This window comes from Rhineura floridana, chromosome 11, assembly GCF_030035675.1.
Source record: "Rhineura floridana isolate rRhiFlo1 chromosome 11, rRhiFlo1.hap2, whole genome shotgun sequence".
Lineage (NCBI taxonomy): Eukaryota > Metazoa > Chordata > Lepidosauria > Squamata > Rhineuridae > Rhineura > Rhineura floridana.
The window spans coordinates 70953307-70981075 of record NC_084490.1 but is presented as its reverse complement, the minus strand read 5'-3'; the positions used below and the strand labels follow the sequence as shown (position 1 = coordinate 70981075).

At 42.3% G+C, this 27769-nt stretch overlaps 1 protein-coding gene across 2 annotated transcripts; it reads right to left on the bottom strand.

Annotated features, from left to right (window-relative positions):
• Positions 1-449: 449 nt before the first annotated feature.
• On the bottom strand, positions 450-26656 carry PDCD6 (programmed cell death 6). Of its 2 annotated transcripts, none has more exons than XM_061590052.1 (6): positions 26362-26656; positions 26101-26162; positions 15933-15977; positions 4834-4992; positions 2524-2633; positions 450-1195 (listed from the first exon to the last, which is right to left on the bottom strand). In XM_061590052.1, exons 1-6 carry the CDS (start codon positions 26412-26414, stop codon positions 1097-1099), a joined length of 528 nt encoding a protein of 175 aa, XP_061446036.1. In that variant the 5' UTR covers positions 26415-26656; the 3' UTR covers positions 450-1096. The 2 variants fall into 2 exon arrangements, with proteins under 2 accessions (XP_061446036.1, XP_061446037.1); XM_061590053.1 differs by having other exon boundaries at positions 4840-4992; positions 26362-26655.
• Between the last annotated feature and the right edge of the window lie 1113 nt (positions 26657-27769).

The window sequence follows — 27769 nt, the reverse complement described above, 5'->3', positions numbered from 1 at the left end:
TAACACCCACCCCCTTCAAAGGGAGCTCTTGCACACGCACCCCGCCCCAATTGACTGTCATTTACTGTGTCTCTTCCCTTAGCTCCTTGTTTATTTTCAAAGTGACTTTTCCAGATGACTGTACTTGCACGTTACATGACAGCGAACATGCTTGCTATGAACCCTGTAGTGAGGTCTACAATGAAATCAAGTTTCCTTTGGAATTCACTCCCCTTAAATATTAGACAGGTGCCATCTCTTTTGTCTTTTCAGTGTCTATTGAAGACCTTCCTCTTTCAGCAAGCCCTTTAACTAGAGACCTTATCCCAGTCTGCATCTGTGTTGGAATTGTTTTCAGATTTTTTTAAAAGATGTTTTTAGTGTTTTTGACTGCCACCCGGGCTCCTTCTGGGAAAATCAGTGGGATATACATTTAATAAATGATAGAAATAATAATACACAGAGCTGTATGATGGTTACTAAGATCCCTCAGTTCTTGATTTACTTTTTTGCTATAGGCTACCAAGGCACCAACAGTGTTGCACTACCAACAGTCCCCTAGCAAAATGACGTCCCTGCCTTACCCGGTTTAGAATTTGGGCTTTTCGCTGGTTGTATTACCTTTGCATGCAGGACAGCTGCAGGGATGATAAGCTGGAGAGGATGGCAGGGCATCTCACTGCACACAACACAGAGTTATGGAACATTCATAGTGTCTCCATGCACCAAATTGTAATGCATGAAGGAATTAAAAAAACACTCGTATCCCTCCACTGTAGCTACAGCAAACATGTAATGTACAGCTAAAAACACTGTAAATTTTAAATCATTCTTGATATGGAAATAAAACATAATTCGGGCATTTAAATTTCTTTTAAAAAGTAAATAAGGCACATGCATTGCTACTACTGTTTGGCATTTCAGATACTTCCAAAAATCTAATGTACATGATGCAATGCTAAGTTTCAAAGCAGCAGTTAGAATGGTCATGATTATTAGTAAAATTCTAACGATCCTCTATACAACATTTGAGAGAGTGAAAAATTATCCATTTTTGTTTTGGTATACAAGAAAGTTGGCAATTCTGGTCCATATTCTAATGGAACAGTTTTTGCTGTCATACAACACTGAAGACCATGGAGAGATACTGCTCATATGACACTTGGATCCATCCATCTTGGTCAGTATCATAGCGTCTGAAGACATCGGTCCATTTCTGAAAAGAACATGTTAAAAATAGATTTACTGCTGCATTCTAACAATGAAATCCAGTTATCAGTCATGAAACAAGAATTGAAGTTGAGAGGGTTGGTTCAATTGAGATTAGTAATCTAGTATACATAATCTAGAGGCGTTCATGTAGCTGTCAAGGCTTAAACACTGGTCTGAATCCAGACTAAGGCTGTGGGCACACTAGTCCTTCAAAAGTAGCTAGAATGGTTTTTCTGGCTGTGCTTTGAAGCAAATTTGCCCCCTAGTGGACACACCTCCCTTCCTTACTGCTGATTTCAGACATTTTAGGACCACTCACAGCAAAACATTTCCATTGGCCATACCTGCAAGAGCAGTGGGTTGTTTGAAGCTGAATTTTTTTTAAAAAAAGCTCGATCCAGGCAGGTTTTAGAGAAAAAACTAGCATTGTGTGTCTCCATTTTCAGAAAAGAGAGGTGGAGATGCACTGGAACCAGCACATCAGTGTGTCTATATGCTACACTAGTTGGACTTGGTTCCCACTTATTTCAGTGGGAACAAACTCATTGCTGACTTGTTCCAGATTTGATTACTTTAAGCCCAGCATACCACTTGTTTAAGTAGTACTAAAATTTAGTTCAGAGTGTTTTAGAAATATTTATAACCTTATTTATACTAACCTGGAGACAACTGCGATTATCTTGAATCCAAACTGACGTCAATAAATGCCTCACTGCACTGTTACAAAAGCCTTTTGACTAAAAACCAAGTAACTGACAAGATTATACAGCTCACCTTCACTGAAAAATCAAAAAGCTGAATAATGCTTGTATGGAGTGATATTGCTATATTTCAGATTGAAATCCCTCTACTAGAGTTACTACTATGGCTAAAGACCCCTTCTGCAACAGGAATAGCATCAACTGAAAAGTCATTGAGAGTTACACTTATACATTCCTTAACTTGACTTCTAGCTAGTTCTGAAAAATTTATTTGATAGCTTCACTGCATGCAGTTTGCTGGAACAAAAATAGTGGTGTGAAATCTTTTATCTTGTAGCCATTCCATGCATTTACTGTTTACTACTTTAAAGCAAGCAGTAACTGGGCTCTTTGGCATCTTCCAAAAACCCAGAGTTCACAAAAAGCACAAAGAGAGATGGCAAAATAAATATTGAAGACAGTGGAAAGTATTGCATTTCTGCTACCATTAGAAAAAGAAACCTCTATCGCTAAATTCCAATCAGGTATGGATTTGTTAATAACTGGGTATTTGCTTAACTTTTATGTTTTTAGGTTCATTTTATTTGGTCCCTCTAAATCTTAGCTATTCAGTAATCCAGTTTGTTATTACCTGTAGGACAACGCAACACTGAATGAAGTCATCAAAAGCCACTTGTCCTCTTCTTTGTCTGTCAAACTTCTGAATAAGGAGATCGTAGAATTGGTCAGATAGTCGATAACCTTGAAAGAATTGAAGGCATACCAGAGCAAAGTAAAGAAAATATTAAAGTCTAAGCCCCCTTTTTTATGGATTAATTGGGCAACAATATGGCAATGTATTTAAGCAAATGAACCCAAACAAACTACACAAGACAACACACCACAAAACCAAAACACCAAAAACTACAGGAGATTCATGCAAACTTGGGAAAAAATGTGTTGGTAATGAAAGCAACCAGGTGCTGTGCTGCACACACAGCGCAGTCACCTTATGTTCAAAAAATGACGATTGTGGTTTATTGACACTAGAAAAAACAAAACCAAGTCCTTAGAGAGCTGGCCAATTCCATTCACGGAATGAACAAAATACAGACAGCAATGATATAAAGCCTTCAGAAGAAATTGAAAATCCTTGTGGGGCTTGGCTTGGTCTATTTTCTAGAGTCTTAAGATACCCTGGCAGAGGTGGGGAACCACAAGCCTACAGGCCAAATATGGCCTCCAACCTTTTCTATCTGCCTCTCGGCTTACCCCTCACTTGTACCTTTCACATTTTGGGCTGGTTGGAATGTATATCCTTGGAACTCTGATAATGTTCTTACTTTCCTGGATGGTGGACAGAGAGGTCTATGTGAGTGTGTGCAGACACCAGCCAACTGCACAAAAGGTAAAATCTACATGAATTGTTCTGCTCACCAGCATGTGGCCCCCAGAAGGTTGCCTAGAAAGGAATGAAAACTGGAAAAGGTTCCCCACTCGTTTTATGGCAAGGCAGAAGCTACAACACAGGCCAGTCATACTGTGCCCCTTTATGAGTCAGGGTGTAATTTTTTTGGTATAAATATATCTGCTTGTGCCCTTTTCAGTTCTATAATACCCTTTTTGTAAAAACATAACCAGAAACTATACACAGCATATTCACTGCAGCCACAGCACACAATATATTCAATAGCATTTTACTTAGTGTATTTACCTGCCAGTAGAAATGTGCTAAAAATTGTGTTTTCTGTTACTCCTATGTTAAATGTAGAAATAATATTGGGGGGAAAATTAATTATTCTCATCAGCTCTGGATAATGTGGCACTAGGTCATCCAAACTGCATATTTAATCCCCTCCTCCCAAATTAAATTATATATTGCTATTCTTTTTATATGCATTACATTGCAACTGTAAGTTTTTCATTTAACTAGTTATCTTTTTTAAAAAAGCTAGCTCTGATGGGGAGAGCAATTCAACCCAGCTGGCAGAAGGGGTGCTGGCATAAGAGGAGTTGGCAGGAAGATCTGTGGCATCCAATTACTGTTTGAGAGCCTCCAGGCCAGCTGAATGCTAACTCAGCCGGGAGCTATGTGCAGAGACCGGAACATAAAATCTCTCACAAATACCCCTACCAGGGAGTAAGTGCCCTCCATGGAGTTCCATTGTAGTTATTTTCTTAGATGGACCTTTTTCCTAGCATAATATTGGCCCAGATTGGTCTTGGTTTAGCAGGGGGGGTCCGCCATATCCACTTCCTCTGAGCCTGGCATAAATAGCAGTTGGATTGCACCTTTTGTCTCTTTCCAGAACTGAACTAGAGAGTTAGACTAGAACACACATTCTTAGTGGTTTAACTCCCTGGTTGTTATACTGTTAAAAAAAGTAACAGAACACATACATTGACCATAATCTAGCATTAAATTAGGCATGTTTGAACCCACAAATATTGATGGAGTTGTGCACTGCTTATTTAATTTTAGACTGTGACCATTAAGTTAAGTGCCTTAGTAAAATGGCTGAATGATCTTGTAAATTCTTGAAATATTGATTAAATTCTATGAATATACTTATTGGAAGTGTCAATGAGTTCAATAGGGCTTACTCCCAGGTAAGTGAATATTGGACTACAGCCATAAATACCTTCTCCAGCTGTTCCTTGATAGTAACTAAACCAAGTTGTTAGACCTTTATATTTCTTAAGCAGGTATGTGGCTATTTGCCCCAACTGAATCTATTTGTAAAAATAAGTACAGAATGCCTATGGTATTGCAAAGTTCTTCTCAGTGAAAAAAACTCTTCTGAAAAAGTAAACTCTGGGTAGCATTTCTAGGTTTTGTTTTTTAAGGACCACAAGGGAAACATGCCCATTTCCTATTTGGAATATTCCAGTATGCGATTTGGTTTAACCCTCAGTCTAGCTTATTGTGATACATGGTCAAATATAACGGCAAATGAATTACCAAAACCTGTTAGTGCTTGCTTTAGTTCATGTTTGTCAATCATTCCAGAATTGTCTCTATCATACGTGCGAAAGACATTCTGCCAGTCAGATATGTATTTCCAGACTCCGGTGAATTCATTGAAGTTCACACCACCTTTGTTCTCTCTGTCAAACATGGCTGAAACAAACCACCACAATATTAATACATTTAGGTTACAGAATAAGACATCAATAATTTTCTGTTAAGCTTAAGAGGCAGGAACGTACTACTGCTGAAGTGAAATACCTCATTAAAAATGTAACTGTATTGCAAATATTTCCTTTTGCTTTTGACTTTTTCACATCAAGAAAAATAAACAGCAGTGATAGTTTCTACACAGTCAGTATGTGACCTATAGAAGCTAAGAAAAATTGAGTATTGTCAGCACTTTTCTTTGGAGAAACCCAATTGCCATTTGTCATCACAAGAGATGTTTTTTTTTACTCAAGAAATCACATGGTTTTTCAAGAAAGGCTTCCTATTGTTACATCCGGGGTAGATGTCATAAGCATCAAGCTTTTAATAATTTTATTGATCGTTTAATCATGATTTATAATGGATAGCTGCTCTTGTGTCTACTCTATCCTGATAATTATGCAGCATGTCTATTATAGAATGCATTCTATTAATACAGTACAAGAGAAACAAAGACAGACTTTAAAATGAATAAGGAAATAATTAGTTTTGAGGGAGCAAGGCCCCTTGTATACATGCAATCCTTGAACATTGCCTTGTTCTTTCACATCCTAAAAATCCCGAGGCAGGGGGAATGGGTACAGGTTACATGAATGCATGAATTTTAACAAAAGTTTCTGTAATTTGCAAGTAACCTTCATTTGTTTCTGCTACAGAGTCAGAATAGAAAAATGCAAGACTACTTGAGGCAGATTTCTAAAAACTTGTTTTCTCTAGCTTTGGGATGCTATGGTTAGATTGTTTTTAAATCTATTTAGAATTACAGTTTCTAGTTTTATTATTGCTATCTTAAATTGTATTTGTAATTTTTACTGATATAATTTATTCTTGTATAAACCATTTTGGGATCACTTGGTGATAAGTGGCGTGTAAACATTTAATAAAAATTATTAAATAGGAGAAAGGAAAATATTTAAAAATTACAGGTGTATACTCTTAGATGTCTTTTTGTCAAGCTCCAGAGTTCATGGTATCGCACAGCTACTATTAGAAAGATGCCACAGAACGCACTAAACGTTCATTTCCGCTTCAGACATGGGATGCAAAGAGAACCAGATTTCACAGTGGTTTCTTCAAAGAAAGTTGTGATTTGTTTTAAAGAGTATTTAAACATCTACATCTTACCAATGATGAAACCAAAGAGGTTGGTAAGCATGGGGAAGAAAAGTGCTGTAGAAACGGGGAGGTGGGTACCTCATCCATTTTTGTCTGACTTCATACAGCAAACAGCTTCTCACAGGGCAGAGGTCCCCAATCCTTTTCGGCTCGGGGCAAAGTTGGAAATTAAAGAATCTGATGCAGGCACCACAAAATATTAACGTCACAGAAGAAACTAGTGATACTCGGAACCCTGGCCTCCAAACAGGAAGAACACTTGCACCACCCCAAAAAATACCCCGCAATGAGTAGGCAACTTCCCCACCAAACAACCCAAAGATTATAAAGGCAAAACATACACAAAAAGGGAGGGGCAGGAAGTCTGAGTGGGCACCAAATTGAGGACCCCAGTCAGGGCTACTGGAGCTGCTTTGAACATCCATTTAGAGTAGAAAGGCACGGCATACAATTTGAAAATATTCTTTGTGGTCTCTATGCAGCGACACGTGTGCTTGGTACCTGCACAGAGCAAATGCAGAATCTTCTAGAGTTTGGTGACTTAAAGGCTTGGTGGGAGACCCGCCCTTGCAGCCCTTCCCTCTCAGTTCCTTCACGACTGCACCAGTTGCATGGGAAGGAACTTTCTTCCTCAGCAGAAAAAGACAGAGGCTGTTTATTCCTGCCGTCCCCACCCCCATTGTCTCTTTCCCCCCTTGGTGAATTAGTCTGCATCTGCTAGCATACTGTACCAGCAGGCCCTGCTCTAAAAGTGCCCATCTGCTACATGAACCGTTCCAGCAGGTTTGATCGTCATCTCCTGTGTTTCACCTTACCCCACTGTTAGAAGTTCCTGAGATAGAAATGCTGGAATATGCTCTCTTGAATTCAAGCAACCAGGTGGGCACAGGCCCACTTGACAGTGGATGACGAAGCCAAAGTTACCAGAGCGCCACTGGCTATGCATCTCAGTTCTCTCTCCACATTGTCTCTCATTACTGATGGTCATGCCTCCCTGCAGGATCTGAAGCTGGGGTTGCCAATATGGCACCTGTCACCCTTTCCCTGGTGTCCACAAATGTGAGGAAGCAGGGGCACTCTCAGTATCCCTGGATAAACTGGCAAACAACCTACTATCCCTGGCAGAGATTAATCTATCAATCCAGGTTGGACATCTGGCAGGAGTTTCCAATCAAACAGTAGACTGGCTGAGTAGGAAATCAAAGAACAGAGTGTGGGCTCTTGACCCCCTGGCATGCCAACTCTTAGGGCCCTTCCAGATGTACTATTTATAGTGCTATGGCACTATAAATGTTCTCATATTTTTGGACCAAAATTGTAGTAGGCCATCCCATGAAAGTCCACAGATATAATTCAGGGTGGGTGGGAAAGGTTTATGACTGGTAACCAAAGGTTGTTGATGGTGCTAAAGAGAAGTAACAAGAAACAATGGTGGGCTGTGCCAGTTGCTGATTTACTGTATTGTACAAGATTATACATTTCAGAAGTAGCTTCTGACAAATTGCCATTTAGCAACAACACTAGAAAGACAGCTTTAGTTGCTCCATTGAACAATACTGTAGGATTCTAAAGCAAATTAAAGATCCCTAAGGCTGAATTTCATATCTCTCACACAGAATCTGCCTTGGCTGCAGAGAATGCATGACAGAAGGTCTGAAACCAGTCAGATTTTTTTTGGTAATGCTTGTCTGTCCATAACATAAAGGAAAATACAAAAGTGGAACAATCTTTGAACAAGAACTGGAGTCTTAGAGGGTCTTGGCCAAAATGGTCAATAGTTGCTTTTCCAAATTTCTCCTTGGGATATGTATTCAACAGTTCTCTATGGACACTCAACAAAAACAAGCCAGGCAATCGATCTTCACTCACTGTCAAATGCAGTCATGGCTTCACCCTGAACAAAGTGCTAAAGGATTGTTCAATTGTGCATGTTTTCACTGGAAGAGAAAGTGCTGTAAGGATGGCCATTTTAATAGCAGATAACCATTTGATGTAGTCCAGCAGCTTAGTAAATCTCATGTTGCATGTGTCACACAATCATGGGCATGTATTTCTTTGCTATGTCTTTTTGCCCACTCATACCAAGGAACAGATTCATCCCCAACATTTTCAAATTTGTAAAGTTGTTGAATGGGATTGACATGAGTTTGGAAGACTTTTTCTTAGTGTGGTACACCTGAGATGGATGGAGTTTCAGAAACTGTAAGCACTTTGGCATTCATGTCTGAAATAAGTCCTCAGTGAGGTAATAAGCAAATCCAGGTAGGGCATGTAGATGGACCAGGGATAGAATGCTGGATTGGTTGAAGCATGATTTTTTCTGTTGTATGGTTTGTCTGGGTGCTTCATCCACTTCATCTCCCAGCTTTCTGCACTTCTTCATTATTGTGTACTAGCTTCCCTGTGTTGTTCTATCATTCCAAGCACCTCTTGTATATGTGCTTTCATTTCCATTACATCTGACTTTACAAATTGCACAGACGGGGTGACTGGCTCAAGCACTGAAGAATATTTGCTTATGATCACAAGACAAAGAATAAAAGTTGATGCGCATGATGCACACAACTGGTACAAAAGTTTTCTTGTCTTGGTGTTGCTTGACCTTGCTAATTGCTTGAGTTGCGAGACAATGCATGTGTTATTTTCTGCAAACATACAGATACTCTTGTATTTTTGAGCCCACTGCATTTCACTTAGCATTAGTATGATGGGTATTTGATGTCGTCTTTGGATGCGCTCACAGAAAAAATTATGATGGCTTTAACTGTACTAACTGTATTATACACGTCTTTTACACTGTTCAGATCATTTACAATGAGAATAAGTCTGTGAGATAAGCAGTGGACAAAGACTGAGGACAGATTTTCCTGATTTGTGTGTAACCTTCTTTGCCTGCCATAGTTGTACAACCATTAGTATCCTTGTCCAACTGACTTATTGAAATCTAGTCCAAAATCAGAACAAGCAGGTAAGATTGTGCCTACTGCAATTTCTGTGACTGAAATGAACCCAAGATTCTTCATGTACAGATGCATTCCTATCACTATCTTCCACAAATCTTACACCTAGAGATAATTGGTCTATGCTGCTAACACTAAGAATCTCATGGAAGCATTAGCCTTCAAAACACCTTCCCTCAAAATTTGGTCACACATCTTTATTAACTCATTCTGTGCTCTTGCAGATGTGTAGCAGTTTCCAAGAGGCTAAGCAGGAACCTTGGGGTTGAAGTGGATAGCTCAGTGAAGCTGTAACCCAGTGTGCTGCAGCTGTGAAGGCAAATTCTACATCCCTCCACTGGGAGAACTGTCTATTTATTCCTACTCTCTACTTTCTGCTTCTTAACCAGTTACCAATGCACAAGAGGACCTCTCTTCTTATTCCATGACTGCTAAGCTTACTCAGGAGTCTTTGGTGAAGTACTTTGTCAAAAGCTTTTTGAAAGTCCAAGTACATTATGTCCACTGGATCACCCCTATCTATATGCTTGTTGACACTCTCAAAGAATTCTAAAAGATTAGTGAGACAGGACGTACCCTTGCAGAAGCCACGCTAGTTCTGCTTCAGCAAGACTTTAGCTCTACTATATGCTGGGTTATTTTATCTTTAATAATTGCTTCCACCGGTTTTCCCAGGACCAACATTTAACTAGCCTGTAGTTTCCACAGTTCCCCCTGGATTCCTTTTTTAAATTGTGTGTTATTTTTTTTTCTGTTACAATTTGGACTCTGAGTTGCCTGCTTTTGCCAGTTTGGTCTGAGGATTAGAAGGTGGTGCCTCCTTTAGGAGTAAATAAAGTTTTATTTGCTCTGCCTGCAGGGCTCCATTAGAAGGCACCATCCTGAGTACCGTCCATAAGATTAAGGACAAAAATTCTAAGAAATTTCCATATCTTCAGAGAGAAGAGTGACCGAGGGGGTGGTGCTCACAGGCCCAAAAGATTGGCAATTCCTGACATGGCAATCTCCTCTAGCCAAGCTGAGACAGTGCTCAGCACAGGAGTTGACCCAACTATGATATGGTAGCCTTAGTAACAGCTGAGAAGATACCAAGTTTAAAACCAGAGTTCATGGTAGAGGTAGTTTCCCCTTGTCTTGATTTTGCTTGTCAGATGTGATTATCTTCCTCATTGCTATCTTCCTCACTGATGAAGGCAGAGCAAATAAGCATAAAGGGGATGGATTAGTGCCTTCAAACCAGCTAGCCTTGGAACCAGCTTCCATTTAGTTTGCTGCTGTTACTCAGGCACCATTCTCCTTGCAGCTGATACTGGAAGGACTCCAATACATTTTTCCAGCTTCAGTGCCTGGTTGGGTTTCTCTGATAGGGATAGAAGAGATTAAGGATCAGATTCCTCCAAACTGAGGGATTCCTTGGCTTGATGAGGTGACCATTGTAATGGGGGCAGTTATTACTATTATCTGTGTTATAGTAACTCTCCATAGGGTTCTCAAGCCTCTCCAGAACCTGGCCAAGTAGGACTACTACCACTTTGCTCACGACTACATGCTGATCTCTGGGATCTGGTTGACAGGGCACAATTTCATGACTGATATTCTCAGCCTCCACCCTCTCTTCAGGATCCTATGAGCTCTTAGGACCAATGCCCTTAAATCCTATGTCGAACTGTAGCCTTATGGTTCCCATTTCTCCCAGAGCTCAGACTGCTCTCCGTGTTAAGACATATTACCTTCACAGAAAGAAGCGTCTTCATTCCATGCATCCAGAAGTGTGTTATTATTGCTCTGATGGCCACATCATCATGCTGAACTGACAATACTGCTGCTGGTAACTCTGATCCTACCATGCCTACAGCATCATTTGCAGTAGCCCCATTTATTTTTCACCTTCATCCTTGTGTCAAGCAGCCAAGGAGTCCTGGGAGAGATTTTCCTCTGTGTTGCTCACTTCTAGAAGGCTTGAGAACTTGTACAGAGTCTGCCATGATGACTGGTAAGTTCTATTTTGAACATATAGCCCCAAACTATAAACTGTGGAGGCAACTCAAGGGAAGTAACAGCATAAGCCTTTCAGCTCCAGCAGATCAAGGGGACAAAAGTTGCCAAGTCATGGGAATGTAATTCTGCTATGGTTTATTCACTCTATATTGCCAACTACCAGGCCCACAGGTCTCATTTTGAATACCTTTGTTAGGAAAGGCTTACTTTTTAAAATCTCCCCTCAGACAACAATTGGGAGCTCACACAAGCCATCCAGCATGCAGCTTATCATTTGGCTAAGCAGGACATCTATACTTTTAGATCGCCTGGACGGATTGGGAATAGGAGGCACAGTTTTACAGTGGTTCCGTTCCTTTCTCTCCGATAGGCGTCAACGAGTGGGATTGGGGGAAGAGCTTTCAGACCCTTGGCCTCTAAATTGTGGTGTGCCACAGGGTTCTATCCTCTCTCCCATGCTGTTTAATATCTATGTGAAGCAGCTGGGGACAATCATTAGGAGATTTGGGCTGCAGTGCCACCAATATGCGGATGACACTCAGCTCTATCTCTCGTTTAAGTCCTCGCCAGAGTTGGCTGTGGAGACCATGTCCAAGTGCCTGGAATCCGTGAGTGGATGGATGGGAAGGAACAGGCTGAAGCTGAACCCCGACAAGACCGAGGTGCTGCTCGTGGGGGATAAGTGAAGGTTGGGAGATGTTGACCTGATGTTCAATGGGGTGAGTCTGCCCCTAAAGGACCAGGTCCACAGCCTCGGGGTTGTCCTTGATTCCAAGATGTCCATGGAGGCTCAGATTTCAGCAGTGAGCCGGGCAGCTTGGTATCAACTACACCTTATACGTAGGCTGAAACCCTACCTTCCTGTCCAGCAGCTCCCACTGGTAGTACATGCCCTGGTCACCTCTCGATTGGACTACTGTAATGCGCTCTACGTGGGGCTAGCCTTGAAAACGGTCCGGAAATTACAACTTATACAGAATGCGGCGGCTTGATTACTTACAAATAGTCGCCGCTGGGAACACATCACCCCAGTGTTGTTTGATCTACACTGGCTTCCAGTTGTTTTCCGGGCCCAATTCAAGGTGTTGGTATTAGCCTTTAAATCCCTATACGGTTTCGGCCCAGTCTACCGGAAGGAGCGCCTCCAACGCCACCAACTATGCCGCCCGACAAGATCAGCCACACAGGGCCTTCTCTGAGTCCCACCAACTAAAACAGCTAGGTTGGTGGGGACGAGAGAGAGGGCCTTCTCAGTGGCGGCCCCCACTCTCTGGAACTCCCTCCCGCTGGATCTCCGGCATGCCCCTTCCCTGAATGCATTCCGCCAAGCTCTGAAGACCTGGCTCTTCAAACAGGCCTTCCGGACCTCCGGGGCGGGTTAATTTTTATGACTGAATGCCTGCTACTCTGTACTGTTTTATTATCATAATTGCACTGTTTTTATACTGTATTTTATTGTGCCTGGAATGTAAGTCGCCTAGAGTGGCCATTGGCCAGATAGGCGACACATAAATTAAATTATTATTTTTATTATTATTCTCATTGCATGGTCGACTGTAGTTTGACATTCCATAGCTCTATGTTATCCTGCCTCGCTCCAAGTCAACCATGCAATGAGATTAATCCTTTTCACTGTGCTCTGTTTAGTGCCAAGACTGACACTCTAGATCAGCCTTTCCCAACCAGTGGGCCTCCAGATGTTGTTGGACCACAATTCCCATCTTTCTTGACCATTGGCAATGGTTGCTGAGGCTGATGGGAGCTGTGGTCCAGCAACACCTGGAGGCACACTGGCTGGGAAAGGCTGCTCTACATGGTGGTAGGGAAGCTCAAGCTACAGCTCAGTACATGGGTTTGAGCCATATACTGCCCATGGCAGACAAGATTCCTCTCAGCATCATATGTCCTGTTTACTGAGGACACTGTCTTCTCATCAGCCTCTTTGCTCAGGTCAAAAATCTTTCAGATCTGTGAAGTTCCAAGGTCTACCAACCCCAAAGCATGAAATGCCTCCAAGGGCCTGCTTGAGTCCTCATTTTCAGATAAGTGCCTTCTGACACATCAGTTCACTGTGGCATGCCATCACCACTGACCATTCAAGTAGTGACTGGAATACTTATGTGGTCTTAATTTTTATTTCATTACTTCCAGGCTGCTAGTCAAGGTGGCACCTTTCAAGGTGAGCACACAGATGAAACTTCTATCCATCTCCATGATGTTACTGAGCTCAACTTTTGGGGTGAATCTGCATGCATTGTAAAGGTGATCTCCCCAGAAGCTGTGGAATGGAAGTAAACTTTGATCAAGAGAACTTTAGTTCATGGTTTTAAGCAGGCCCGAATGTCTGCTTTAAGGGCAGAAATATCTGCTTGGGATAATTTCAACCTCTAAAATTAAAAAAACTGCAGGTGTTTTATCCTGTGACTTGTTATTTACAAACACAGGGCACATTTTAGTTGTGAGCAGGGTGGTGGCAGCAGCCTGAACTAATCAACAAGCAGGAAAGCTTCTAGGATGTTGGGGAACAGAGAGAAGCGACACTTTTTTTCATACTGCATCTTAGCTTCATCTCTCTTCTACACAAACAGCTTCTTCTAATGTCTTTTGTTGCTTTTTTCTCTGTAACACACACAGAGAAAAGAAAACTGCTTTTTGATTGGAAGATCAGCGTGGAGGATAAGGCTATCAGTGGCTAATAGCCACAATGGCTAAGCTCTGCCTTTACAGTTTGAGTAGTATACTTCTAAATACCAGTTGCTGTAAACCACAGGAGCAAAGAGTGTTCTTGCACTCAGATTCTGCTTGCAGGCTTCCCAGAGGCATCTGGTTGGCCACTGTGAGAACAGGATGCTGGACTATTGGTCTGTCCAGCAGGCTCTTCTTTTGTTCTTAATCATTTTACACTGGGTTAGAATCCAAATACATCTCCCTGGGTTAGAACTTTGGGGCACTCTTTTACACTAGCTTCAGTCCTACCTGGAGGGTAAGAACCAGATGCTGCTGTTAGGGGACTTCTGTTCTACCTCATGACCTTTGGAATACCATAGTCCCATTCTCTTCAACATCTACATCAGAGGTAGGGAACCTTTACCTCTCCAGTTATTGTTGGAGTTCTATTAACCCCAGCATCAGGGATGAAACTGCTGAGTAAAGCCACCTGGAGGTTTGGGCTTAAGTGCCATCAATATGCAGATGACACACAGTTCTACCTCTATTTTTCATCTTCTAATCCCAAAAAAGCGATGGAAACTCTGACCAAGTGTCTAGGAGCAGTTTTGGTTCGGATAAGGTCAAACAAGCTAAAACGTAAATCCGTCATCTTGCATTGGAATAATACAATCCTCAAGCCTACCTGACTTGTTTTTTCTGCTGAAGGTAGTGTTGGTGTTCCATTTAAACCAGGACATTTTTCCATGTTCTACCCAAAGCCCTTATCAAACTTGAAGTGTTATCTGTATGCATTGGTTATACAGCATGCCTGTGCCTTTGTCAATAAAAAAAAGCTGGGTTCCATCTCAACCTTTGTCTTTTCACTTTCTACAAGTCCTTGGAAGGATCGACTGAGGTTGACACAGTTTTCTTGAGCATTTGATCTCATGTACCATTAACCTATGCTTCAAGAGGACTTGGCTTCAGATTCTCTCAGAAATGTATACACACTCAACAAGGACAGTTGCTTCACCCACATTATTCCTTGAGGCTTCTTTGTTCTTGAAATATGTAATGTTGTTATCTGATTGCAGTCCTCAATGTTAATCCTACAATCCGGGTGTTTGGGCTTGAGTGGATATACCTTTCAGAGCTACATCTAGCTCAGTAAATTTTTGTTTGGATGACGTTACATGATTTGTATCTTCAAACCGCAATTCTTATTTTTAATTAAAATAAAGAACCATATGGAGAAAAAGTAGTTGCCTGAGCATGTGCCCATAACTGGGTACAATTTTCATGAACGTTCTGCTGTTCAGCCACATGTGCTTCTGCACAGAGACCATGAAAAAGAAAAACAGGTTGTTACCTGCTTCCCTGTAACTAGTTCTTCAACAGGTCATCTGTGCCACCACATAACCAGACTCCTCCTCCACTGCAAGTCTCTAGTGAGCTCCTCTCTCTCTAGTGCTTCCTTATACACAAGCCACTGTTAAGGACAAGTGGAAAGGTGGGGTCACATCCCTTTAAGTATGTGTCCTAGAGCAGACATCCCATAAAAAAATCTTTGTCTTTTAGCTCTAGAAGGTGCCTAATTGTGCTCTATGCAGGCACAGAATCCATGTGAGACCGTGCATATGATCACTCAAAAGTATCACATTGACAATTAAACAATCTGTTTAAAAGTACTGTTTTGATCCCCATTTCAGAGTATTGATCTACATGAGAGTAATGGTTTAAGAGGACAATACAAATGGAAGTCATTTTAAACCGAAGATACAGGCATACCCCGCTTTAACATACGCAATGGGACCGGAGCGTGTATGTAAAGTGAAAATGTACTTAAAGTGAAGCAATTATCTATGCATGTACTGCACTGCAATCGCCACTAGACGGCAGTGGCGTCATGCCATTAAGAGTCCGTAATTGCAAAGCGCGCGTACGTTAAGCGGGATATGGTGACGTATGGAGCATGTACGTTATAGCGAGGCGACGTTAAGTGAAGCGACGTTAAGTGGGGCATGCCTGTATTCATTTAACCATTTTATTATGACATTTTGTTGGCATACTGTGGACCTTCCCTCCAATCTCTCTAACAATGCTACATGAGAGTACAAAACCAAAAGTTGTTTAAAAGTATCATGATATGAAATCACTTACATAAGATAGATCTAACTGTTGCTGGATTGAATTGAGTCCATGTTCCTAAAAGAAACAGGAAGGAAACCATGAAAGCATGCATACAGGAAAAGCTCAATGTTATAAAATTATGAAGACAAGGGGATAAGAACCATTACTCAGAATCACTACCGATTCTCTCTCTCCCCTCACTTTATCATACTTTGGACACACAATGAGAAGACATGATTCACTAGAAAAGACAATAATGCTGGGAAAAACAGAAGGGAGTAGAAAAGGAGGAAGGCCAAACAAGAGATGGATTGATTCCACAAAGGAAGCCACAGACCTGAACTTACAAGATGTGAAGAGGGTGGTTCATGACAGATGCTACTGGAGGTCACTGATTCATAGGGTCGCCATAAGTATGAGTGACTTGAAGGCACATAATAACAAAACCATACAAATACTCCTTGCAAATAATTTACAGTTTGAAAACTGTTAATGGTACATTCTATCATAATCTTACAATCTTAAATATTGCTTCATCCTAATTCTAAAAGTAAAGAATCAAGGATTGCAATGCTTTGTACTTAGTCCTTCCTAGGCAAATACTTATGGCAGCATACAATCTAGTCCTATGCCAGCAATATCTAATTCTTTTCATTATTTCGTATTGCTAAATTCCGTTTATACATTCCAGCTCTCATTGTTTTAGACATTCACAACATACTGGCAAATTAATAATCCCCAGTTGTTCCTTATCAATTCCAACTTTTCTGGGCTCTGACTTTCTTTCCAAGTTTTTCAAAATGACTTTCTTCCAAGAGTAAGAATACTGTATATAATATCTGTGTTTTGTACTTGTATGTGTATGTTCCGCTACATATAACTTAATAGACATACAAGTGGTTCTATGTTTATTTCCAGGTGGAACATTTCCTTAATAATGGAAATCACAATTTGTGAAATTTCAAAAACCAGTTGCCGGAAGCCTCAGGAGGAGAGAGTGTCCTTGCACTCGGGTCCTGCTTGTGGGCTTCCCCCAGGCCCCTGGCTGGCCACTGTGAGAACAGGATGCTGGACTAGATGGGCCACTGGCCTGATCCAGCAGGCTCTTCTTAGGTTCTGATGTTCTTATGTCAATAGGACTGCACCTTCTTACGCCACCACCACATATGGGTGAAGTCACCCTTTCCCTCCTGACACAACCGATATTTACCATACCCCACTTTGTTTTTTTCAAAAAAAAATTATTAATTTTATTCCAGACAGAAAATTTCAAAACAAAAACCCCACACACAGAATTCCTGAGGGACAGTATGCTCCAACCCCCTACTTTACTTATTACTTTGCTTTTCCATGAGGTCAAAACACCATTAGACTACCAACAATTTTCTTTCCCCTAGCTAGTGCTAGAAGGCAGATAAAGCTGTTTCATTAAATAGGAGCTGCATCTCCCTTATACTCTATAACAAGTTTTATTGTGCATGCCTATAGTTTCAGGTCTTTCTACTGTTTTCCTGTTTCTTTGTGAGTTTTGCCTTAGTACTGACTCCTGCCTCACCCTCCGCAGCTGCCCGTTTCTCCACTGCTGCTCCGCTTGGTGTCCCTTCTCACTGTTGAAAACATTTCTATAAGATGCAGTTGTTTCTCTCATCTTTCTCAAAGCTTCCATCCCAACGTGCCCTCCATTTTGTTCTCCCCCTGCCAGCAGCAGGAGCTTCAGCACCACAAGCTTCAGTCTTCCCATTTGCTTTGGGCCAAACACCTCACAACAATGGGGAAAGCCAAAGCAAATCTTTTCAAGCACACAAGCCCCTCTAATGGTCTCAGTGAGAGACAGCATAGCAATAATGGTGGCCCATGTCAACCCCTCTACCTCCCAGCATGAGGGTGGTTTGGCAGTTTCTCAGTTTGCAGATATTGAGATTTGGGGAACTTCTGGGGATTTCAGCAGCTCCTGCCCAAGGCCCTTTAGCATCACTGGACTGTAAGACTGAGGAGCCAGCGGCACCAGCACCATGTTTTTCTCCCTTGGGACTATTAACAAAACTGGGAAATGGGGCACATGTCACATCAAAGTGATTGTGTTTGGCCATATCTTTCATTACTACAGTGTTGAATTACATGCTCAGACAAGGCTATGTCCCATATCCTGTCCATCCACACATTACCTGGAGTGGACTGTCCCTTTCCAGTGTTGTGCTATTTCTAAGCGAGCTGCCAACAGGAGCATAGCGTATAAATCCTTATGGACCACTGCTGGGTTTTTATCACTTTCAATGGACAACTCCACAGTACAGGATCTAGCAACAATTTTTGGTTTATGATGCTAGCAACAACCACAAAGACCTCTTTCCAAAACTTCTGAACTATTTCACAACACCACATGCAGAATAGTATCCCCTGTTCCTCACAGCCTGCCCAACATGCTGACTTGTCCTTGACCATGAAAGAAAGCTGTACTAGAGTGCCTGGAATCCGTGAGTGGCTGGATGGGAAGGAACAGGCTGAAGCTAAATCCTGACAAGACTGAGGTACTACTTGTGGGAGACAAAGGAAGGTTAGGAGATGTCACCTTGATGTTCAATGGGGTGAGTTTGCCCCTAAAGGACCAAGTTCGCAGCCTCGGGGTTGTCCTTGACTCCAAGCTGTCCATGGAGGCTCACATTTCGGCAGTGAGCCGGGCAGCTTGGTATCAATTACGTCTCATACGGAGACTGCAACCCTACCTTCCTGTTCATCGGCTCCCACTGGTGGTACATGCCCTGGTCACCTCTAGATTAGACTACTGTAATGTGCTCTACGTGGGGTTACCCTTGAAAACGGTCCGGAAATTGCAGCTGGTACAAAACGTGGCGGCTCGATTACTTATGAATAGTCGCCGCCGTGACCACATCACTCCAGTGTTATGTGATCTACACTGGCTTCCAGTTGTTTTCCAGGCCCAATTCAAGGTGTTGGTGTTAACCTTTAAATCCCTATACGGTGTCGCCCCAGTTTACCTGAAGGAGCGCCTCCAGCATCACCAATTATGCCGCCCAACAAGATCAGCCACACAGGGCCTTCTTTCTATCCCACCAGCTAAAACAGCTAGGTTGGTGGGGACTAGAGAGAGGGCATTCTCAGTGGCAGCCCCCACTCTCTGGAACTCTCTCCCGTTTGATCTTTGGCACACCCCTTCTCTGAATGTATTCCGCTGGGCCTTGAAGACCTGGCTGTTCAGACAGGCCTTTGGGATCTCCGGGGCGGGTTAGCCTTTATGATTGTTTAATTGATTACCTGCTGCTGTGTATCGCTACTGCACTGATGACTGTTTTGTATTTTATATTGTAATTTTATTGTATTTTAAATGTACGTCGCCTAGAGTGGCCATTTGGTCAGATAGGCGACTCAAAAATTAAATTTTATTATTATTATTATTATTAGAGTCCAGTGCCACCGTAAATGTAGTTTAATTGTAGCTTCTTGGATTTTGGCAGCGGTAATGCACAGATGTGGCTTTGGAGTTCGGAAGATTTGAAGGGTCTTCCAGGATGCTCACTGTTCATTCATCCATGTAAATCCAAGGGCCTTATCCTGGGCCTATTGCTACTATTAATACGTCCCACGATCCAACTCCTGTAAATCAGTGGCAGTTTTTCCTTGACATGCTGTAACAGTTTAAGGAAGCTCTGTGACAGACCTGGCTAAGAACCTAGCTCCTGCCATGCAATCCTTGCCTCAGGTTGCATCTCAGCCCACGCAAGCTCCTAAATGTGACTGCCCATGTCCAGCCAAGGGTATAACCTACTAATTAAACATGTTTAACACGTATCTATCAAGTAAAGCTAAGGGGAGCTCATCTGAGTTTATTCAAATTAGGAGCAAACTACTATCACTCTCATTCGTAGTTTTAGGCTTTTAATATTAGATTGTATTTCAATGTTTTATAAACATGTCCTTTTGTATATTGTAATGGTCATTGGCTAAAAACAGTAACAATAAAGAATTAAGAGATAAGAACAAACCTGGATTTTATGAGACCCCATCACTCACTGCCCCATGCAGTCCTTGGGGGCAAAAAGGCTGCCAATCCCTGCTGTAGTAGAATGTTTGCTAAGCTATCTCAGGGATGGGGAACCTGCAGTCCTCCAGATGATGTTGTATTCTGTAATCTCTGACAATGGCAGCTGGGGCTAATGGGAGTTGGACCCAAACATCTAGACAGCCACAGGTGATCTATGCTAATCAGAATAAATAGAATTCTGACTTTAAAAAAATCAAGTCTAGGGAATGGAGGATGGAGCCTGGTTCTCTTTTAGTTGGCAACCCTTGCAGTCCCTATGTAATATAAGTACTGAAAGCATTTTTCCTAACTTTGAGGGACTAAATACATTTTATTAAAGGAATAAGAAAAGAACCACACTGCATGGATAATTATCTCCTTTTCTTTGGTAAGGTTACTTCAGGCTAGAAATTTAAATGACAAAACATCTTTATAAGACTGTTTGAACTTCCAATTAACATCCATGTATATTTACTCAGATGGAAGCACTACTGAGTCGCGCTTACTCCCAAGTAAGTATACAAAGGACTGCAGGATCAGAGAATATAATAGTGAAGACCTGGAAGCTAGGCAATGTTTTATAACTTGGAACAGACAGCAAATATTTCACATCCACTCCCTTTTGAACAAACCTTTACTCTTTTTTAAAAAACTTTGGAGGCATACAGATTTGAACATTCATGTAAATAACTCTTATATCTCTTATAATTAGAATAATTTTGGATTCTTTCACTACGCAATAACAGCGAAGTGGTATCTGCTGGTGATAGTATGAATGGATCAGATCATGTACCATGGAGGCTGCTGAAGGAGGAAATAAATTCACAACTGAGGCCCTAATGAAGGAGCTTGCATGCCAAAAATTAGGTTCCATAAATAAATCCCTGCACAGCTCTCCCAAACCCCACGGACAGAGAGTTTGAGCGATCCAGCTTGGGGAAAAAACAGCATCTAACCTCTAAACTCATGCAACAAAAAATTTCATTGTTTAAGGTGCTATCAGACACTTTGAAAGAATTAATTCACCCTTCATTTGTGTAATAAAACTTCAACAGTAAAGTAAAATAAGCACCTTACTGGCTAAATCCCACACGTTTCTTCCATTCTGCAATTGCATCAGAAAACAATAGTGTAAATATTGTAGAATATGTGAACTTTTTATAAAACATTTGTATGTAGGGAAAACAGTCAAACCCCTATCAACAGTTGTCGAATGAATCTCAGATTTAAAGTTAGCAAAAACACAATTCAATCTGCAATGAAGTCTATATGACATAACTTCAGACAGTATGTGTGCTGATAAATTCATATAACGCTGCACTATCAAGGTGGGACTGTACTGTACTGCTACATCAACTCATACTGGGATACCAAGCCCAGACACAATTTGTAAACGTCTTGTGTTGAATACTAGGAGTTCTGGAATCAATCCTTCATGATCTCGTTTACGTCTTTAAACTCAACATCAGCATAATGCAATTATTGATGTCTCATAATAATGGATAAGAAGTTGCTTTGTTTCAACTTGTTTACTTCGAACAGCTTCTTTTTACACACATTACGCCAAGCTCGGACTCTGTATCTGCGTAATTCCCCTCGCCCCCCCCCCAGCTACCTGCAATAATTAATAAAAGGCAAGAGATTTGCCCATACTTTCAAGGAATATTTGTGTAGAAGCAAATTCATTCTAGCCAGTCTTAATTGTGAGTATAGTATTAAAAGGTTAGCTACTCTGGATTCTTCTGAAATTAATACCTATAATAAGAACCCTTTGCACTTCAGAGGCCGATGCTTTTTTCTGCCTTACCGTACACTGTGTAACTGGCACCATTTTCCTACTTCAATAGTCTCATTACTGGAGTGTTTTCACTGTCATGTGCAAGAATCCCACTTTTTCCCATTGGGTGCACACACACTGGAAAGCCACAAGTGGCACAGTTGTTGTTGCTGACCCTTCAAGTCAATTATAACTAATGGCGACCCTATGAGTCAGCCACCTCCAAGAGCATCTGTCATGAGCCATCCTGTTCAGATCTTGTACGTTCAGGTCTGTGGCTTCCTTGATGGAATTAATCCGTATCTTGTTTGGCCTTCCTCTTTTTCTACTTCCTTCTGTTTTTCCCAGCATTATGGTCTTTTTTAGTGAATCATGTCTTCTCATTCTGTGTCCAAAGTATGATAACCTCAGTTTCATCATTTTAGCTTCTAGTGATAGCTCTGGTTTAATTTGTTCCAACTCCCAATTATGTGTCTTTTTCGCAGTCCATGGTACGCACAAAGCTCTCCTCCAACACCATTTATTCCACTATTTTTCCACTTTAAATAGTCATGGCTTCCCCCAAAGAATCCTGGGAAGTGTAGTTTGTGGAATAAATGCATTGTGTGAATTTGCCAAAGAGAATAACTCTATTCCACTGGTCTTGAAGTGGTATAACCACAAAAGATGAAATGCTAGGTCATTTTCCCTACCCTGCTTTGAAAAACTGGAATTTGCTCCCACAAGATGCAGTAATGGCCACCAGCTTGGATGGCTTTAAAAGAAGATTAGACAAATTCATGGAGGACAGGGCTATCAATGGCTACTAGCCATGATGGCTGTGCTGTGCCACCCTAGTCAGAGGCAGCATGCTTCTGAAAACCAGTTGCCGGAAGCCTCAGGAGGAGAGAGTGTTCTTGCACTCGGGTCCTGTTTGCGGGCTTCCCCCAGGCACCTGGTTGGCCACAGTGAGAACAGGATGCTGGACTAGATGGGCCACTGGCCTGATCCAGCAGGCTGTTGTTATGTTCTTAACTGCTGGAGGAAAAATGGACTCCATTTAGATTAGGCCCTTGTAGTTTCCATTTCCATATCCCGATCATTTCAATAGGGGTAAATTCATCTAAGAGAAACTTACAACAGTAAGTGAAACTTAAAAAAATATTGAAAGTGGGAAAGAGGAAACATCACAGGACAACAAATCCCATAACCACTGAAGTCAGTCTCTCTAAGAGAATTCTGAGAATTGTTGCTCTATCAGGGGAATAGGAGTCTCCTAATAACACTTAGCACCCTTCGAAAACTACACTTCCCAGGATTCTTTGGGGGAAGCCACGACTGTTTAAAGCAGAATACATATATGATGTGACTGTGGTCTATAACAAGAGACATGTGATATTCACATAACAAATCTGTATGTGAGTTTTGTGCACTTTCCTACAGAGAAACAGTTAATATTTTATGACCTTTGGAATAACACAAATGTATTAAAGACTAAAAATATACCATATTTTTTTTCTTTCGGAGCAGCGTACCTGTTTTTGTTCTCTCACTAATCCTGCAAAGTTGTCTAGGTTGAGAGATTGACCCCCTCAAGGCCACGCACAGAGCTTTATGGTTAAGCAAGAGAATTCGGCACAGGTTTTTCTAATTAAAGTCCAACAACTTTCTTATCTTGAAAGTCCCATGTACACGGAGAATCACCTTCTATATATTCTCCACTGTCTTGCAAGGACTGGGAAGGTAACTATTCTGGGTTCTGTCCACTTTGGGTAGGAGAGTGATGAGGTGAAATCAGCCCTTCTCACTGATTGCAAGGTCTCTTTGGAACCCTCTGCCCAGGGAACCCACCTTTCAGCACCACATGGAAAGGTAAACCTCAGAAGTGCAAGGCAACTTTCCCTGGAATGGGTTAGCCAGGTTTCCCCCCCCTTTCCTTTAACTATTTTGTTGTACTGTTGATTATTACATCCTATTGTACAACATGAGTATGCTGAATTAAAAACAAGTATTTAAAAAAACTGTCCCCTGCTTCACACTAGTATTGATGATGGGGGGAGGAGAGAGAATCTGCCACCAGAACAATAGGTACGACGCTGAAGTTGGTTCCTAGTTCCCACTTCCTTATTTGCTTGAAAGTTAAAAACACTAAAAAAGAAAAGTTCACAGCTACAGCAACTCCAAAGGAAAGTTAACATGTCTCTGAACCCCCAAATATAAGTTGGGGTACCCTGGGATCTCTGTGAACTGGAGACTCTCCCAATCAAGAACAATAAATTTATTGCATCAAAATTATCAGGCTTCTGAAATACTCATAAATGCATAGCGATGTCATAAAATCATAAAAAATAAGTAACTAAGGGTGCCCCCCCCCACAATCTGCTCTGGGCCAGGACAAATCATACACCCCAGGAAAGGGGAGGGTGTCCTCTATGAAATGCCAGTACTTCCCGCATGGCCCAGAGCTTCTGATGGGTGCAGGGCCTAGATAAGGACATCTGTGCACAACTAAAACAGACAAAAACAAGCAGAAACAAAAAAAGTGCCCGCCCCAAATTCTGCTCTGGGCTAGGAGAAAGCATACACCCGAGGAAAGGGGAGGGTGTCCTCTTTGAAATGCCATTTTCCCCCACCTGGCTTGCAGTTTCTGCTGGGCGCAGGGCACGGATAAGGGCATCTACACAAAACCAAAATAGACAAAAGCATGCAGAAAAAAATAACTGGGGGTGCACACCCAAAAATCTGCTCTGGGCCAGGACACCCCAGGAAAGGGGAAGTGTCCTCTATGAGATGCCAACGCATTCTGCCTGGTGCAGTGGTTCTGCTGAGCACAGGGCATGGATAAAGGCATCTATGCACTACAAAAATAGACAAAAACATGCAGAACAGTAAGTAACTGTGGGTGCCCACCTCAAGGTCTGCTCTGAGCCAGGACAAACCATACACCCAAGGAAAGGGGAGGGGAGGGTGTCCTCTTTCAAATGTTATTGCTTCCTGCCTGGCTCAAGAGCTTCTGCTGGGTGCAGGGTGTGGATAAGAACATCCATAACAACCAAAATAGACAAAACCATGCAAAAGAAAAGTAATTGAGTGTGCCCATCCTGAACTCTGCTCTAGGCCAGCACAGACAATACACCCCAGGAAAGAGCACATTTTGGGTTGGGGACCTTCCGTTACTTCTTTTGTCTACACATTTTTGTCTATTTTGGTTGTTCATTGATGCCCTTATCCATGCCCTGTACCCAGCAGGTGCTCTGGGCCAGGTGGGATGCACTGGCATCTCGTAGAGGGCACCCTCCCCTTTCCTGGGGTGTATGAGTTGCCCTGGACCAGAGCAGAGTTTGGGGTGGGCACCCCCAGTTACTTATTTTTTTCTGCATGTTTTCATCTATTCTGGTTGTGCATAGATGCCATTATCTGTGCCCTGTGCCCAGCAGAAGCTCTGGGCAAGGCAGGAAGCACTGGCATTTATAGAGGACACCCTCCCCTTTCCAGGGATCTATGATTTGTCCTGGCCCAGAGCAGATTGTGGGGTGGGCATCTCTTGTTACTTATTTTTTTCTACATGCTTTTTCCTATTTTGGTTTTGTGTAGATGCCCTTATGCGTGGCCTGAGCCCAGGAGAAGCGCTGGGCCAGATGGGAAGCAGTGGCATCTCACAGAGGACATCCTCCCGTTTCCTAGGTTGTATGATTTGTCCTGGCCAAGAGCAGATTTAGGGGTGGGCGCCCCTAGTTACTTATTTTTTCCTGCATGTTTTTGTCCATTTTCATTGTGCTTAGATGCCCTTATCCGTGCACTGAGCCCAGCAAAAGCTCTGGGCCAGACAGGAAGCAGTGGCACCTTGTAGAGGACACCCTCCCCTTTCCTGGGGTGTATGATTTGTCCTGGCCCAGAGCAGATTTTGGGGGGGGCACCCCCAGTTACTTATTTTTCCTGCATATTTTGTCTATTTTGGTTTTGTGTTGATGAATTATCCGTGCCTTGGGCCCAGGAGAAGTTCCAGGGCAGACAGGAAGCACTGGCATCTCGCAGAGTACAATCTCTTTTTTCCTGGGGTGTATAATTTGTCCTGGCGCATAGCAGATTTTGGGGAGGGCACCCTGTTACTTTTTATGATTTTATGACATCATTATGCATTTATGAGCATTTCAGAAGCCTGATAATTTTGATGCAATACATTTATTGATATTCTTGATGGGTAGAGTCCCCAGATTATAGCAATATATGATATAAGGTACCTCAACATATATTTGGGGGTTCAGAGACATGTTAACTTTCTTTTGAACTTTTCTTCTTTTTTGGTGTTTTGAACTTTCAAGCAAATAAAGAACTGGGAACAAGGACCCAACTTCAGCGTCGTACAGTAGGGTTAGGAAGAAGGAAGTGAGGTCGTGACTTACCATTAGAGAGCGCTTGCTGGAGCTCGACGTCTGAGATGATGCCACTGCGGTCCTTATCAACCCTGTGGTCAAACACAAAAGGACGTTTCCACTGTGAAGGATGGGAACGCAACCAAACGCGCCCTAGTGCAGTGCTCACGCCCAGAATTCCCGGGGGCGGCGGCTGAGGGAAGAGCCGGGCAGCCTTCTGACATTCACCATTATGAGTCACCTCACTGAGAAGGGGGTGCGGGGCGAGAGAAGGGGACTTAGCGCGCTCACCTTTGGAAGACTCCCCACAAGAAGCTCGGGTCGGCCATTCCCATCGCCGCCATTGCCCCGACCGACCTCAGCGGCGAAGAAAACCAACCGCTCCGCCGCTTATCAAATGAAGAGGCCCCTCCTGACGATCACAGTTCCGGGTTTCCGTTAGACTGGCAAGGAAAGAGAGGGCCGCCTCTTCCTCCTCCACCCGCAAATTGCGACGCGTCCTGCTGTGACGAAACTTCTCCGCTCCCGGAGGAGGGCCCAGCGCGCGAGGAGCGTTCCGGGAGGAGTTGAGGCAGAGCTCCTTCCCGGGTCGGTTGAATCCTCCTCCTCTTCCGCTTCCACTAATTATATTTCTCTTACTAGGCGCAAGGATACTTTTTGTGCTGACTTTACATGCCATGTTTTCTGTCTCTGGTATCAGAGTGATAACTCGCCATAGAAATGGACGCAGGCAGGATTTCAATGCCGCTGCGACTGAGCAGGGACGAGACGCACCAACAAACGACTGCAGTAGAGACAGGCGCTCATCGCCTTTCTAAATCATTTGTTGTTGTTAGGTGTCTTCAGGTCGATTACGACTTATGGCGACCCTTTGAATCAGCGACCTCCAAGAGCATCTGTCATGAACCACCCCGTTCAGATCTTGTAAGTTCAGGTCTGTGGCTTCCTTTATGGAATCAATCCATCTCTTGTTTGGCCTTCCTCTTTTTCTACTCCCTTCTCTTTTTCCCAGCATCATTGTCTTTTCTAGGAAATCATGTCTTCTCATGATGTGTCCAAAGTATGATAACCCCAGTTTCATCATTTTAGCTTCTAGTAATAGTTGTGGTTTAATTTGTTCTAACTCCCAATTATTTGTCTTTTTTGCGGACCATGGTATCCGCAAAGTTCTCCTCCTACACCACATTTCAAATGAACTGATTTTTCTCTTATCCCCTTTTTTCACTGTCCAACTTTCGAGATGGGGAATACCATGATCTAAATGATCATGACTTTAGTGTTCAGCAATACATTTTTTAATTCTCTCATAGCTGCAATCCCCAGTCCTAGCCTTCTTCTGATTTCTTGACTATTCTCTCAATTTCTGTTAATGACTGTGCCAAGGTATTGATAATCCTTGACAAGTTAATGTCCTCATTGTCAACTTTAAAGTTACATAAATCTTCTGTTGTCATTACTTTAGACTTCTTGAAATTCAGCTGTAGTCCTGCTTTTGTGCTTTCCTCTTTAACTTTCATCAGCATTCATTTCAAATCATTACTGGTTTTTGCTAAGAGTATGGTATCATCTGCATATCTTAAATTATTGATATTTCTCCCTCCAATTTTCACACCTTCATCATGGTCCAATCCCACTTTCCGTATGGTATGTTCTGCATACAGATTAAACAAATAGGATGATAATATACACCCGTCTCATA